This window comes from Pelobates fuscus, chromosome 13, assembly GCF_036172605.1.
Source record: "Pelobates fuscus isolate aPelFus1 chromosome 13, aPelFus1.pri, whole genome shotgun sequence".
NCBI classification, from domain to species: domain Eukaryota; kingdom Metazoa; phylum Chordata; class Amphibia; order Anura; family Pelobatidae; genus Pelobates; species Pelobates fuscus.
Genome location: NC_086329.1, coordinates 40,978,714 through 40,993,444, shown reverse-complemented (window position 1 = coordinate 40,993,444; position 14,731 = coordinate 40,978,714). Strand labels below are relative to the sequence as shown.

Below are 14,731 nucleotides of genomic sequence, written 5' to 3'. Positions count from 1 at the left end.
GACCAACTTCCCCATGACTCCCGTTGTTGGCCGTAAGGAGCCAAAACCGAGGGCACAGGTAACGGACCCATAAAGTGCCGGGGACCGCCAGCGTGGTAATCTCCAGACTTAACAATAAGAAGCTGATACCGATCGCCGGTGGGAGGCAGGAGCAGACCACAGCCAGATGACACTGCAAATCTGCCTGCAGGTATACCACAGAGGTCTCAGGCTGCAAGACCAGATGGAACAGGCAACACAATTGGCAAAGCTCCAGTAGACTTTCACAGTAATCCTGGGCCACCTTATTGACGGTATGCTACACACTTTGTAGCTAATAATTCTAGTCTTAGTTTAATAATAGGCATAGGTCTTGACACACTCATGCTCCTGCTGCCACTTACCATGACAAAACCTTCACAGTTCCCGTACAATTAACTTACGTAGCACAAAAATCTAAGCACAGTAACATGTGTCTAGACAGCCATGCCTAGCCTGAGCAAATTTACTAATTAGCACGAATAGTCAGTTGGGAAGGCCTACTCGCCTTTTATAATTCACTTCCCTCATCTAACAAACGTGTATAACATGTCTACCAGTTTTGTACATCTTGCAGGCAATCAGAGATACTCATGTAACAGACACGTTTAACTAAGCATACTATAAAACTAAAAATGTGTGATTTATCTGAATGCCATAGTACTGCTATTATTCAGCATGTTTTCTTTATGTTGTGGAAGCTACTGTGGATCACCAAGAACTCTGTTACTTTTTCGCACGATATAAATAAAGATTGACAAAAATAAATAAATAAATATATATATATAACTTGTAACTTACCTTCTGGGTCAAGAAGCTGCGTTATGCCCAACTGTCGATCGGCCACATTAAAGGCATTCTCAAGGTTATGTCTAGCATTGGATTTCTTTAGTTTCTCAAAATCTATTAGATCAGGCCTGAAACATAAAATATTATTATGATTGGCAGATTATTGGATAGATCGTATAGACTCATTTACTACTGTAATAACAATTTATACATCTTTAAATGTGTTAACCATTACGTTGTATATAAGTAATGGAAGTAAGATATCTGGTTGAAAAGAAGACATATTATTTTTAGCATTAGCACCATCTACGGTGTTTCCATATAGTAAACAATACAATTGGGTTGTTATCCTAACCCGTCCATGCTATCCATTCTAATTCTGTTTACTGATTGATGTACGTTATAGCTACATGAACATTCTGAATTCTTCCTGTGAGCATACTTTCATAGTACATCAAATTTAAACACATAGTACACATACTTTTAAACAGCCCTATGTGTCCCTGAAATCTAACAATAAAATAAGCATACATTCCACTATATCTGGCAATGGAGTGGATAGCATTCCAGTGGCAGTATCTTAGAGTTGCAGGTTCGATACTACTTAAAGTCTACTCACAATTTTATCCTTATAAGTTCAATAAAACAAGAAACTTTAAATTGGACATGAATGGAAAATTAGCGACCAGCTATCACCTCTATCTTCGTGGACTTTTCACATTGTTGTTAGAAGGTTCGTTCTCCCTGCTACAAATAACAACGCGTGCCTTGCCTGCGTTCTCTTCGGTTCTTGGCCCCTCTTTCACTCTTTGTTAATTCATATTTTTTTGTTCCAAGAGTAATTATGTTGATGCTTCCAAAATATTTTAACACTTTGCTTTCCAGGTGAGCAAATATTATCTTATTAGGTAAAGTAGATGGAGGAAAACATGCTATGGGATCTATTTTCTTGGGGCAGAGGTGACCAGAGAGAAAAGTAATTTGAGAATTATCATTTCAGGTGTGCTGGAAAAGTTTTCTCTATAGAACAAATTTGAGATGTTCTCAAGTGTGCACCATCTCCCATGGAAGCTACTAGGACTTGTCGTGGTCTATTTTAAAAAAAAATGTATTTAATGTCACACCTATGGATTTCTCCTTAAAAGCTAGCTAAAACCAATGTTTTTTTATAATACATATACGGTATTGTGATGCCTATGCATATTTGGTCATTATGTGTATTATTATTGTACCAGTAGAGTATTTGAGACTGTAGACAAACTATTCCTCATGAAATGGCCTACCTTGTTGAAGTAAGAACGATCTCATGAAAATCACAATTTGCAAACCGTTAACTTTTTACTCATTTTCAAACTATATACATATTCCCATGTGACTGGCTCATGCCAAAGACATCATCAAACAATCATCTGTAAAAGTTATCTAATTTATTAAATATATATTAAACCTATCTGAACCATATCTAAAACCCAACTTCCCTAATAGTCAGTTGCCAAATCATCTTCTCACATGGGATCTTCTCAAACAAGCTTACAAGCTAATTAAGCATAATAGGAACGGTACTTCAAAGTATTTAAAGTCCAGCCTCTTTAGATGTTTGTAAAGTGCAATCCTTATGATGACTGGGTTTGATGAACATCAAGTAAAATGCATATGCCCCTCTACTTCCCACTTAGTTATCTCTCCAAAGTCTCTCCTAGTTCTTTTTTCCCTCCCAGTCATCTCTCACTCGTCCCCCTCTCTTAGTTATCTTTCACTTATCCACCTTAGTTATCTCTACCTGTTCCCCTTCTTTAGCTTTCACTCTCAATTCCCTTTAGGTTATTCTCTCTATTTCCATTCCTGTTATAGAATGGCTGAGCCCTTTTCCATAGCCTCAGCCGCAACATTTAAACCTGGCGGCAAAGCTGTAAGTTTAGGAGTTAAACATGATAAAACATCATATACCCACCTCTCTTTCACTACAAATATACCAACTGCTACATATATGATTTTCACATGTGAGTAATGCTGTTTTACTTTCTACAGATTCCCATTAACTTTTATAATGCAAAAAACAAAGACAGTGTAAGTTTAGCAGATCGTTTATATGAGCATATAAATGAAGTTTGCTTATTTTTAACCCAATTCCCACAGAAAATATCTTACCTGTGTTTATGTATCAAAGCATTAAATGCCAACCCATCCTTCCAGCTTGATGTAAAGTTTGTTATATTGACATTGGGGTATCTATAAAAGTAATAAAGAATAAGAATTTTAAGTATTATCAATTAATTATGTTAATGAGTTTTCATTTTTACAAACAGTAGCGGTACCTAAAATGTAATATGATTCTGAATTTCAATATTTCAATAAGTTATATATTTATAAACATGACAATGGCTAGCAGTCTTCTCACTAATATTAATAAAGAATCCTAAAATTAATTTCTTGTGAAAAGACTCAAAACAATAATGTAATAATAAAAAAATAGATATAGTATCTCTGTTCATTCACTTAAAACTGTTTTTTTTATCCAAATGGACAACCTTGCCTTACGCTTTGTATAATTCCTTGAGAGTTATAAAAATGCTTCTAAAGCCACCAGCAATACTAATGATCTTCTGAGTAGATGACTGACCAGTTACATCTAGTTTACCATTCACTGTTTAGTAAATATATCTCTAATCCTACAGACTACCTGTGAAATAATAGAACAACAATATAATTTTTCTTCTACTCTGCCAGTCTCACATTTTCTCTTTAGAAACCTGTTGCTTTCTCTCCTACAATCTCTGTTTTATGTTTCATATTGTGAAATAATTTATCACACTTAGCATGATCATTATAATCCCATCATCTCATATGTCAAATTTAATTTGATATAGATTACACGTGACTTGTCATTCAATATGCCGGTCCATCAGCCCTTATTCTATATTCCATAACACTAACACATACGTCATATCATTCCACATTCCATCCCTTGAGTGGATAGAGAGGTATGGTACTACAGTAAGTGTCAATCCTGCCATGTCACACAAAGCTTGGTCACAGATCCTAAAACTTCACTGATAGAGCAGGCTTTGTGCAAAAAAAAAAAAAAATCGCACAATATTTTGCCATGGTTTTTGCTTGGCCGTCCCGCAAATGTTTTTTCCCCATAAATTCAAACATCAGAATGTGGTATTTGTCATTTCATACCTTGTATAATCATAATAGAGGGGATCAAAAACCAAATCATCATATGTATTATTCATTTATCTTTTCTCTCTCTTTATAATTAAAACACACACATATATATATATATATATATCATTCTATTTCACATATATATATATATATATATCATTCTATTTCCTTTCTCTCTTTCTACCGTTCCTTTACCCCTTCTTTTTCTCCTCTTCTTTCCCTTTTTATTAACTAACCACTTATTTAGTTTTATTTGGTTGTCTACATATTTTAGAATGAATTTTATTTCAGAATGAATAGGCAACATCCCATTGTACAGCGCTACGGAATATGCAGGCGCTACATAAATAATAAATAATAATAATAGGGTTACCATAGCAACATATACCCACTATAGATATACACACCTTGATCAAATTCTGCATATATTTAAAATCATTATATTAAAAAATAATACATGTTTACGTAACAGTTGTTTTTTTTTAACATTTCATGCTGTAAATTTGCATGGTGTTTATAAATAATGAAAGGGGTGAGAAAGCAAATGGGGCAACTAACAAAGACTGGCATCCCTGTCCTATTTTTGCCATGGCATTTTTTTTTTTTTTATTACTCCAGTCCTAGCGAAAATTGGTCGTTAGACCTGTTCTGCATTCCTGGGTCGAAACTACTGGAGGTTCAGTCAGTGTAGGTGCCCCAGGGCCCATAGGCTTGTAGGAACCCATCTCTGATCAAGGATCTAGTTGGGTACAGCAGCCCTTTAACAACACACTGTATCTGGCTGGCCCTCTCAAATGGTTATCCCATCATACGATCGCTATGATAGGAGGAAATTATTCTATTTCTTACCCAGCTGTCTTCATCTGACACCACAAAAGTAGGGCATCTTTGGCGGAACGTGTCTCACTTCCTTTTGTCTCAATTACTATGTCTTGTATCTATATTAACAAAGATAATATAGTTTATTCATTAACTCCAAAATGATGACAAAAAAAACAAAACCAAAAAAAAATTTGGAAACAAGTTTCAACCTTGGAGAATATTCTAAAATTAACAAAATTTTAGATGAACAACTTTAGATATATGAAACACTTTATCTACTGTAGTCAATTTTTACTATGGAGAAGGCAGTTTACATGAAGTTGAAACGGATTTGATTAATTAAATGATGTAATTTTATCGTGCTTAACTCTCATCGATTTAATGATAAAATTCCTCTGTAGTTAATTTTATTCATTACCAACTGAGTTGAAACTGCATTCAGCTGAATGGATCCCTGGCTAATTTCAAATAGATCTCTTTATTGCAGTGAGATTTATGTGAAAATAGCGCAAAACAAAAATGTCACCAAATATTCTTGCTACAGGGAAAAAAAAAATTATGCTGTCACGATAAGAGAAGGCTTTGGGGAGAAATTAGGCTTGGGATATTGCTATTGGTCCAGGATGCGGAGGGGTAAGGGGTAGGTATAGGACCACTTAGGTTTAACAAATTTCTATAGGGATTTGGTTGATTTTAACAGCTAACCCAACGGAAGCTAACTGGAAATGCCTTTTGTGAAAAGCCAAATGGGTTTCACATCGCAATCTTTCTCTTAAAACAGATTAGTCTGGACATTTATATATACTGGTGGATTTTTGGTTTCATGAGCCTGGAGTTGAAAATTATGCTTGGCCCACAAACAAAACCTGAATTTGTGTTTCTGATTCTAGTTGTTAATCAGGGCACAGATCTGATAGTGAAATGTATATATAGTGCCAAAGCTTCCTTATGGACCACATGTTTAAAATGGTTTTCATCTGTAAGAATTAATTATATGGTATAGCATTGTCTATTATATTTGAGTTCTTAATACAACTATTTATTAAAAGAATACAATTTTTAATGAGCCAGGGATATTATTAATCAATATGGTTGAGTGTTCATTTCATCCATTAATCGAAAAGGGATGGTATTTACAGTTATGAGATCGAACAAGCACAATAAAGACACAGTGCATTAAAAAAAAAAAAAAAAAAATTGCCATATGCTTAGACCATTGAGAAATATGCAAGACTGGTAAACACTGTTTTAAATGAACATTGGGCTTTAAAGCATGCTTAAGCATCGGCATAAGAACCAAAGAAGATTGGGGCAGCCTTTCATAACAAATATATGGCACTTGGATGTTAAACTATGCAGTATTCTATAGGCAACATGATGCACCATCACTGGAGAAAATTGAATATAGACCAATTTAAGCTACCTGACCTTGATATATACAAATATGCAATTTCTTACGAAAACAAATATCAATTATTCAATAAAGGCCATGATATTTTTGCATCCTCTACTTGAAAAATCATTATTTTCATATTTCTCAACCACTAAAACATTTTTAAAACTATAACTACATGACTCGGGGGAATACACCTCACAGTATATATCTTTTTTTTGGGGGGGGGGGGGGTTTGTCTCTCCCGCTTTCCATACCCATGAGCATTGGCACAAATGTAACATTGCTTTGCCCATTTCAAAACATAGCCCCGCAATAAGTATATGTGAAAAATTGTGACCGCATACCTGGAATCGTAATATGATGGTCCATATGAGACCCAGCGTCAGCCTGTGATTACCATTAACTATATCATGAGGACCGATATTTTCCAAATGGACTCTTTTCTCCTTCAGAAAATTAAGAGCCTTGTCAACATTTTCTAAACAGTGGATACGCATTCTCCCTTTCGTTCTTCTTGGCTACAGAAAAGTAAAATGTTTAAATTTATTTAAATTTTTTATTGAACTTTTTTTTCCCAGAAGATTGATCAGTTTAACAAAGTTTGCACATAAGTACACAATGATAAAATGGGTACAAAAGTTTAATTTTTTTTTTTAATTTAATGTGTTTACACCAATAAAGGGACTGCATTGAACCTTACATAATACCTAAATATCCACAAACAGCCTTTAGGAATCCTCTCTCTGACCAAAGGTTCACGATTTCAATATCTTCAAGAATTATGCATTTTGATATGATATTTCAAAGGTATCACAGGTTTAGCTTACTGTTAAAAAGTAGCAATTTGGATATAGGTAAGATTTTGGTATATAATAGCTGTGGAGTATATCTCTGCTATTGCACATCAAAGGTACCCAAAATATCACTCTATTTGCAATCCTTGCACAAGGCATAGGTGACCTTTAATCTTATTAAACCTCTTTTAGCCCTGCAAAGTTTCCATGGTAGTGCTGTGGTGGATTTTGGCTCTCATCGACCCTCTTCTCTTTTACGTTCAACATGTTCCTGTCCTTTTTATTTAATTGTCTTCAGTCTGCCTCTATCATCAGCTTTACTTTAATCAATACAACAGATTTGTAAGTTCATGTATATTTTACCTCACTCGCTGTTCATTACATTATATACCATGTCTAATTTGTTATCTTTATAAAAATGAAAGCAAAAACTTTCATCAACCTCCCCCCCCCCTCCCATCAGCCAGACTAGAAGTACTAGAAGTGTTTTTACTGAGAAAATAATCATTTTATTAAAACTAGGTATCAGAAAATCCAACTCCTATTTTGATTGGTTCTTTTATGTGTGCCATTTTTATTCCTGCCCTACGCAGTCTGACTAATGGCTTATTTTAAATGCTGTATGTGTTTGCTTGGTTTACATATAAAATAAAACATATGTTTGTGTCTGTTAAAATATCTACAAAATGAACTTTTTGATTTTCAGATAATTACAACTCTTTTTGATTTTTGTTTACAGTGTTAGGGAGCTGAGATTGATTACATGTTGGGGAAAACTTGCAAGATTTATTACTATGCATTTCTGATTCTGCATCTTCCACCAAAGTAAAGTCGTGTGGGGTAACTCTTAATAAGAAATTGAATAAAAATTGTCAAATAGCTTGATTGAGGACAGGAGTAACAAATCAGCTGACATTTTATTCTGCTTAGCCAGAAAGAAACTTTACGTTTGAGCTCAGGTCAATCGAGAAGATCTTAACAGGATCCAATGTTATGACTTGATGTGAAAAATAGGGTCTAAGTTGAGCCAACTATAGATTTGGAACATACCAACATTAAAATTAACATAATACTAAAAAATAGACTCTACAAAAAATAGTATAAGGAAATATAGAGCATACCAGTTGCTCTCCCGAAAGCACTTCAAGTAGTTTCAGTAGCATTCTCCCATCTCTGAGGTCCAAGTAGAGGTCTGAAATACGACAACTTACAAAAGCCAAATTTGCGTTTACCCATTTTGTGAATGTCTTCTTTTGAACAGTCTCACGTTCATCTAGATTGCAGCAAAACAGAAATATTTTTAAAATTTTTCCACTAGATTTGTCTTGGGTAAACTTGATGCTTCTTGGAGATGTTATATGTAAATGAAAAAGCATAGAACACAAACTGCAAGAAATTAAAACTATCTTTCATAGATTATCAATTAACATAAATGGGGCACACTACCATATTATAAAGAATACGTATCGCAAACCAACTAAAGAAAAAGATATGTTTATCAATTAAATATGTTCACTTTACCAAACCAAATATGTATTGTTGGGTGTGGGGGTGACAAAATGCACTAAATTAAATCAGATCTGTGCGAAAGATTGATACCTTTTATATAAATTTGTCCACAACTTACCTGCCAGAGCTTTAATTCTGGACCTTTCAAACATTCTGGCAGAACAGTTATCATTGTCAAGGTCATCTTCTGTGGCCTCCCAGCGGGAATTCACTCGGCTGTACTGCTGCTCAATTTCTGAATTATCAAAATCTGTGGTCTGCATTTTTTATTTTTTTGATCTTTTCCCTTTTCAGCACAAATTACCAAATCCTAGAAAGAATGGTAAAAATGAAACATTACATTTCTTTCATCACTTATATCTAAATGCAAATCTCACATGGACCTGACTGACCAATTATCTTTGACCATTTGATTTACACACACTCAGCGGCATAGGATATTGCGGACTGAACTGCTTTTGTGACACATGAGTGAGATGAAAAGAGTTCATTAACTAAACCAGAAATGACCAGTGAGTTGCTAATTATAGGCCAAAATGTAAACATTTTCCAACTTGGATTTTTTTAAATGTATTTATCGTTTTTATTTTATTTATTTTTAGCTTAGATATTTTTCCAAAAATTTGCAATTAACTGGTCAGCTCAAGAAGTTCCCAGTTTTGTGAAAAGAAAATAAAAACACATTACATATTTTGAAATGTTTTTTTTTTTATATTGTATAAGTATTTATAAAGGTATGTGTGTCTGTTTAGACAGCACATATAGTATATACTAAGTGTATAAGCCTGGGTGACTAAGATAGATTTATTAAATTAAGAGAATACTGACCTCTTCTGTCATAAGTATAACATCTAAATATTACCTACATCAGAATAAAATTATACAGTATTAACTACATTAATATGTATTATATTTTCTTTTTTTGTTTTTGTTTTTGCAGAGCCCTTATCAGTTTCTCCTTTCCAATCATGTCCAAATCAGACTTGGTGGTTTTTAACTAGTGACTGATGACACACCAATATGACTTACTATTAATTTGTTAGTGTAGCGGGGAAGATAGATTAGAACCAATAAAAGTACAGATCTCTTATTTATTTTTTATTAAACACCTAAAGATATGGAACAGTGAGTTGTTGGGTCTCTTAGCAGTATAAAGTAGGTGTACCGTGTACAGTAGACTCCTTGGAACTCTGAAGTTACAACAATAGTGGGACCATTTAGGTTAAGTGTCTGATTAACCAGAGCAACATTTATCATTTAGAAAGTTAGTGACTAGATTAATTGCAAACAAATTATTTAAGCATTTTTTCTTTTCTATATTAACTAATATGGGAAATCAATCTACAGCTGCTATTAGAATTACTACTACTTAATCACTTAGCACATATAGGACAAGTAAATGGTAACCTGTCATGTTATAGAGCATATAAACATGTATAACAAAAATAATAGTGACAGATTCAGAATCTGAAAGTTAATAGTGGCGGAGGTGTAGTCTTGCATCTTCGTCAAATGATCCCATAATTCTTGTAAAAAAGTGTGAACCTACTGCTATTCACTGGGGTCTGTCACTCATTAGACCAAATTATGGTGACTTGACAATTTATTCTAAAAATAAAGGCAATGACAGAAGAGTTTTTGAAAAATCAACCAATTCAAAGAGTAACTTAAAGTAAATACGTTTTAAAGAGTAATTAGTCAGGAATACGGGATTAGCAGAATTACATTTTTTCCCAAGTCAGCCAGTTTGAAATTTGGCCTAAACTTGTAAATTCCCCCTGAATTCTCCACTCTTCACATTTTACTGATTGAATACATATTTTGAAATGCTATTTTTTTATATTGTAAAAGTATTTATAAATAACATTTATGGTAACCTGTTCCATAGTAGGACTGGACAAAGAGAGTCGACAAAGATAGAAGAGTTTGACCATTTAGTCATGAACAAAGATTTTGCCTGCAGCAGAATTCTTTACATTTAGAACAAAAAAATAATAATTCTTTGCTTAAAGAAGTTGTTTTAGCAGATTCTGTACAGATTTTCAAACAAAGGCCTCAATTTAACCCCTTAAGGACACATGACATGTGTGACATGTCATTATTCCCTTTTATTCTAGAAGTTTGGTCCTTAAGGGGTTAAAGGACCATTAATGTCAACCAGTCCACTTCATCTCAATGTCCTTGTAACCCTGCAATGTAAAACATGTACATTGCAGGGTTAAATTATCCTCTAGCCTGCCATACTGATAGCCACTAGAGTAAAACTCGATCACGTGACACAGAAACCCCCATAGGAAAGCATGCGCATTGGGTCCCCAATACTCATCTACTGTATAAGGAAAAACATTACAAATGATTTATCTACAAACAATCCATAGACTTAAAAGGTGATGTGTTTATAGATCATTTGTAAAGTGTTTCTAACAGTATTGAATTATTTGCAAAGCTTATTAAATCAAAGCCCGGTTCTAAGGCATTAGCGTTATCACAGTTCTAACCAGCAGATATATAATTATATAATAATATATATACACAATATACAATAATATATAAAGCATGTATATAATAAATATTGAATATAATAACAGGGTATGAATATATATATATATATACACACACACAAATATTTATTCATACTCTGTTATATTATATATTTATAAATATATATTTATTTATTAATACTCTGTTTAGTGGATTCATCTTCAAATACCCAAGCTAAATTCACTATCTTATTGCCAAGGATGTAGAGCTCCAGGGAGTTTGGTGAGTGAATTCTTAGAATAATGTTAAGGATAAGCTGAGCCACTGATATCACATTAACTGTCCACATGAATCTGGTTTTACTTGATAACACCTGATGGAGGAGAGAGCGCGGGAACAGAGCTTAACAGACATGCAAGTCATTATGAGTGATTCTCTGAGTGACGTAGAAACATGTTTAACACTGCCTGGAATTTGACATGAATATGAGACTGCGAATTCTCGTAATACAAAGGGGTAGATTAAAAAACACGTGTACATGTAGGCCAATACGCTGGGTATAAAGACTGATAGACCGGATCAGGAGTGCTAAATGTTACCCATCCTCAACAGACAGATAGCATGTTGCGTCTGTGCATCATGTGATTCTAGGAATCATGTTAATAATTTGATCGCCTTGCACAAGGACGTGTGAGTCAGTCGGAAGCTAAGCAATTTTAGCCTGTGGTCTTGCAAAACCCATGTGGGTTCACGTAACTACATTCTGGAACTATGTTAAACCATGTTGTTCATTCACATTGACCAATAGCTTTGCAGGACAAAAATACTCCCACAATCAGTTGTTTGTTCATGTCTCTAGTTATATTCACACACATACACATGGTGGGGCTTATTCACTAGAATTAGTGAGGAAAATTCCAACTCTGCATTTCTGTCCTAAATTGGCCAACTCGGTTTTCGAATATTCACTGGATATTCTAAATAACTGAGAAAATAAATGGAAATGTTACAGTAAAAGTGGACACCTTCTCCAACTGACCTGTGTTCCGAGCTGAGATATGCTAACCTAAAATTTGAAATTCACTTTTTAATTCTACATCCCTCCCCATTTTGTTGAATAACACCAAATGTTTTGTGATTATAATTTATCTTGAGAAGAATAGAAATATGCTGGAAATGACCACACAGCAGTTTAATGACAGTAACTTCATAAATCTCAAAGAATTTAATCAGGAATTACACATTTAAAGTTCTCTAATTTTAAAGTACGTTCTCTGATATAGATGTAATAAATAGAGAATTCAATTGTAATGTTTTCTTCAACCATACTTGTGCCCTAAGGTTTGAAGAGGTATGGGAAGATCTGCAGGTGGTGCACTAACTAACATAATCTCATTGGCATGGCATAAGAAAGAAAAAAAGCCATTTCCTGGCTGCTACCTTCTTTTCTACAACACTCACACGTCAACAAGAAAATGTAAAATGTGTATCTCTCATTCCCGAAGTGTTACTTTAAATAGCCGGGCTAAAATGATCTCAGTGACAGCTGCCAAATTCTTTACGTACCCAGAATTAACACTGAAGGACAGAGTTCCACAGTTGGACAGGACACCCACGCATATCTACGGGACTAGTTCTTCAAACATTGTCAAATAAAAAGGAAAGGAAAACTAAAGTAAAGAAAATAACTAGAGATTCATGAGATATTTATTAATGTTTTACTGTTTGTTAATCTGAAATCTACTTATTAGGGGTGTCTATCTATCCATATATGAGTACACAACACACATCTATTTATCTATCATCTTTCTACCTACCAAATCACTTGTGATGAGACCAAAAAACTTCCCACATTTTAGATACTGTTATGCATCACATACATATCTTAGTTTGGACTTTGGAAAATGTCGCATTGGGCACAGAAACTCAGAGAAATCATGTTTCTACAACTATCCCAGAATTCCAAATTTGACAGGCATTGTATAAGAAGTCGCCCCTGGTGACGTGAACCAGAGGAACCGCTGCTTTATGTCAGGTTAGTATTCTCATTGGTGCGAGACGAAGTCCGTTTTCAGTATCCCAGTAAAATATTATCAGTTCTAAGCAGACATGCATAGGGATTCCCCACCCATGTGGTGTTACGTGTTGTCATGGGGTATGGAGGCAGTGAATTGAAAATGTTTAACCTTAAACCTTGTTTATTGTAAAAGGAAGCCAGGAATCCTCCTGAAATTTCAAGTCAGCCTTTAGGATTTCTCAGCAATTTTTTTTTCTTTAATAGAATTTTAGTAATTTTAGTATGCACATAAAATTCCGTTGTGAGATGTGTTTATATATAACATGCACTATTCTCCTTCGGTCAATCTACATTACATGGAACGTAAAAGCAACAAAATACAACAATTTTCTATTTTATTTCAATGGCATTATTTAAGGTTTTATTTTTTTTTTTTATGAACTTGAGCAAATTCTGTAGATCTTTTTAATTGTGCGTATAGACATGTACCAAAATTCTCAACCTCCTACACTACTGTGTGGGAAGGTTAGTCATTCACAAAGAGGTAAACTCAACGGACTTTAGAGCATTTAGCTATTATTGTAAGAACAGATGGACAGTTCTGACCTGTTCAAGGACAAGACATGTGTGGCGAAACCAACTTCGCCACTGTGGGCTGGAGAAGCCTGGCTGCTAGCCTCCTACCCGCTGACTATGGCCCCTGGACATATTGCACTCTAAAGACTATATTTGGGCATGTACTAATTTATATTGCTGCTACTGGCCCTTTAAAATCAGCAATGGACATTTTGGGACTACTGTCCCTTTAAGACTGTGAAGCCTATCCTATTGTACTGCCTGTATATTGTATATGTATTATGTGTTAAGTTTAACCTGGGTGATATATATGCAGCATTCATCTGATTGTTCGGTAGAATCACTCCATTCATTATATTGAGTGAGACTACCGAACAACCAGACCACCCAGGAATAAGTGTGCCTCCAATTACCGTTTGCAACAATGTTGCAAACAGGTAATTGGCAATCCATGTAATGTATTCTGTGTCCTCTGGGTGGCCGCCATTCAGGAAACAACCACGTGGCGGCGGCCATCTTTAACTACCGAACAGCGGTGTTTTGCCGTCGAGTGTCTGGAACTAAAATCGGACACTCGACTAGGCAAACACCGCTGAGACCTCCAGACTTCCAGGATTTCGTGGGGAAACTACCGAACGGCCCGCCGTTCGTGTCAGGATCGGGACAGGGATCCAACACGCAGAGTACAAAGAGTGGAAAGGTACGTATACCGGGCCTTAGAATGGCCGGACTAACGTACCGAGAGTAAAGAATAGTCAGAGACAAGCCGAGGTCGAGGGAACGAGAAGACAGATAAGCGAGAGACAAGCCGGGTCAAGGGATAACAGAGAAGCAGGGTAGTACAACGAGCCGAGTCAAAACCAATAGAGCAAACTAGAATACCAGAGCACTGAGTGACTAGACAAGCTAGAACCACGACAGGGCAATGAGCTGAAGTAAGGAGTAAGCTTAAATACCCTGGCTCTGGATGGAAATCACGCCACTGACAAGTACCGATTGGATATCGGACACTTGAGTGACAGATCGCTCGTGATAGCGTCATGACGTCACGTATTGAGCGTCCTGCTAGAAAAGGACGTGGATTCCTCGCGGCCGGTGTTTAAGTGACTGGATGAACCGCGAGGAACAGAGGAAACCGCTCGCCTGGACGGATAGACC

The 14,731-nt window shown here is 35.3% G+C and overlaps 1 protein-coding gene across 1 annotated transcript in view; it reads right to left on the bottom strand.

The window, feature by feature from the left end:
* The window catches only part of SPTB (spectrin beta, erythrocytic), a 97,946-nt gene that overhangs the window by 66,842 nt on the left and 16,373 nt on the right, over nucleotides 1–14,731 (bottom strand). Inside the window, exons 2-7 of the mRNA XM_063439023.1 lie at nucleotides 8,618–8,809; nucleotides 8,112–8,263; nucleotides 6,541–6,714; nucleotides 4,828–4,916; nucleotides 2,956–3,036; nucleotides 820–935 (exon numbers count right to left, since the gene is read on the bottom strand). Of these exons, the coding sequence (XP_063295093.1) occupies nucleotides 820–935; nucleotides 2,956–3,036; nucleotides 4,828–4,916; nucleotides 6,541–6,714; nucleotides 8,112–8,263; nucleotides 8,618–8,762 (757 nt within the window). The 5' untranslated portion in view covers nucleotides 8,763–8,809. The remainder of the gene's footprint in view (nucleotides 1–819; nucleotides 936–2,955; nucleotides 3,037–4,827; nucleotides 4,917–6,540; nucleotides 6,715–8,111; nucleotides 8,264–8,617; nucleotides 8,810–14,731) is intronic.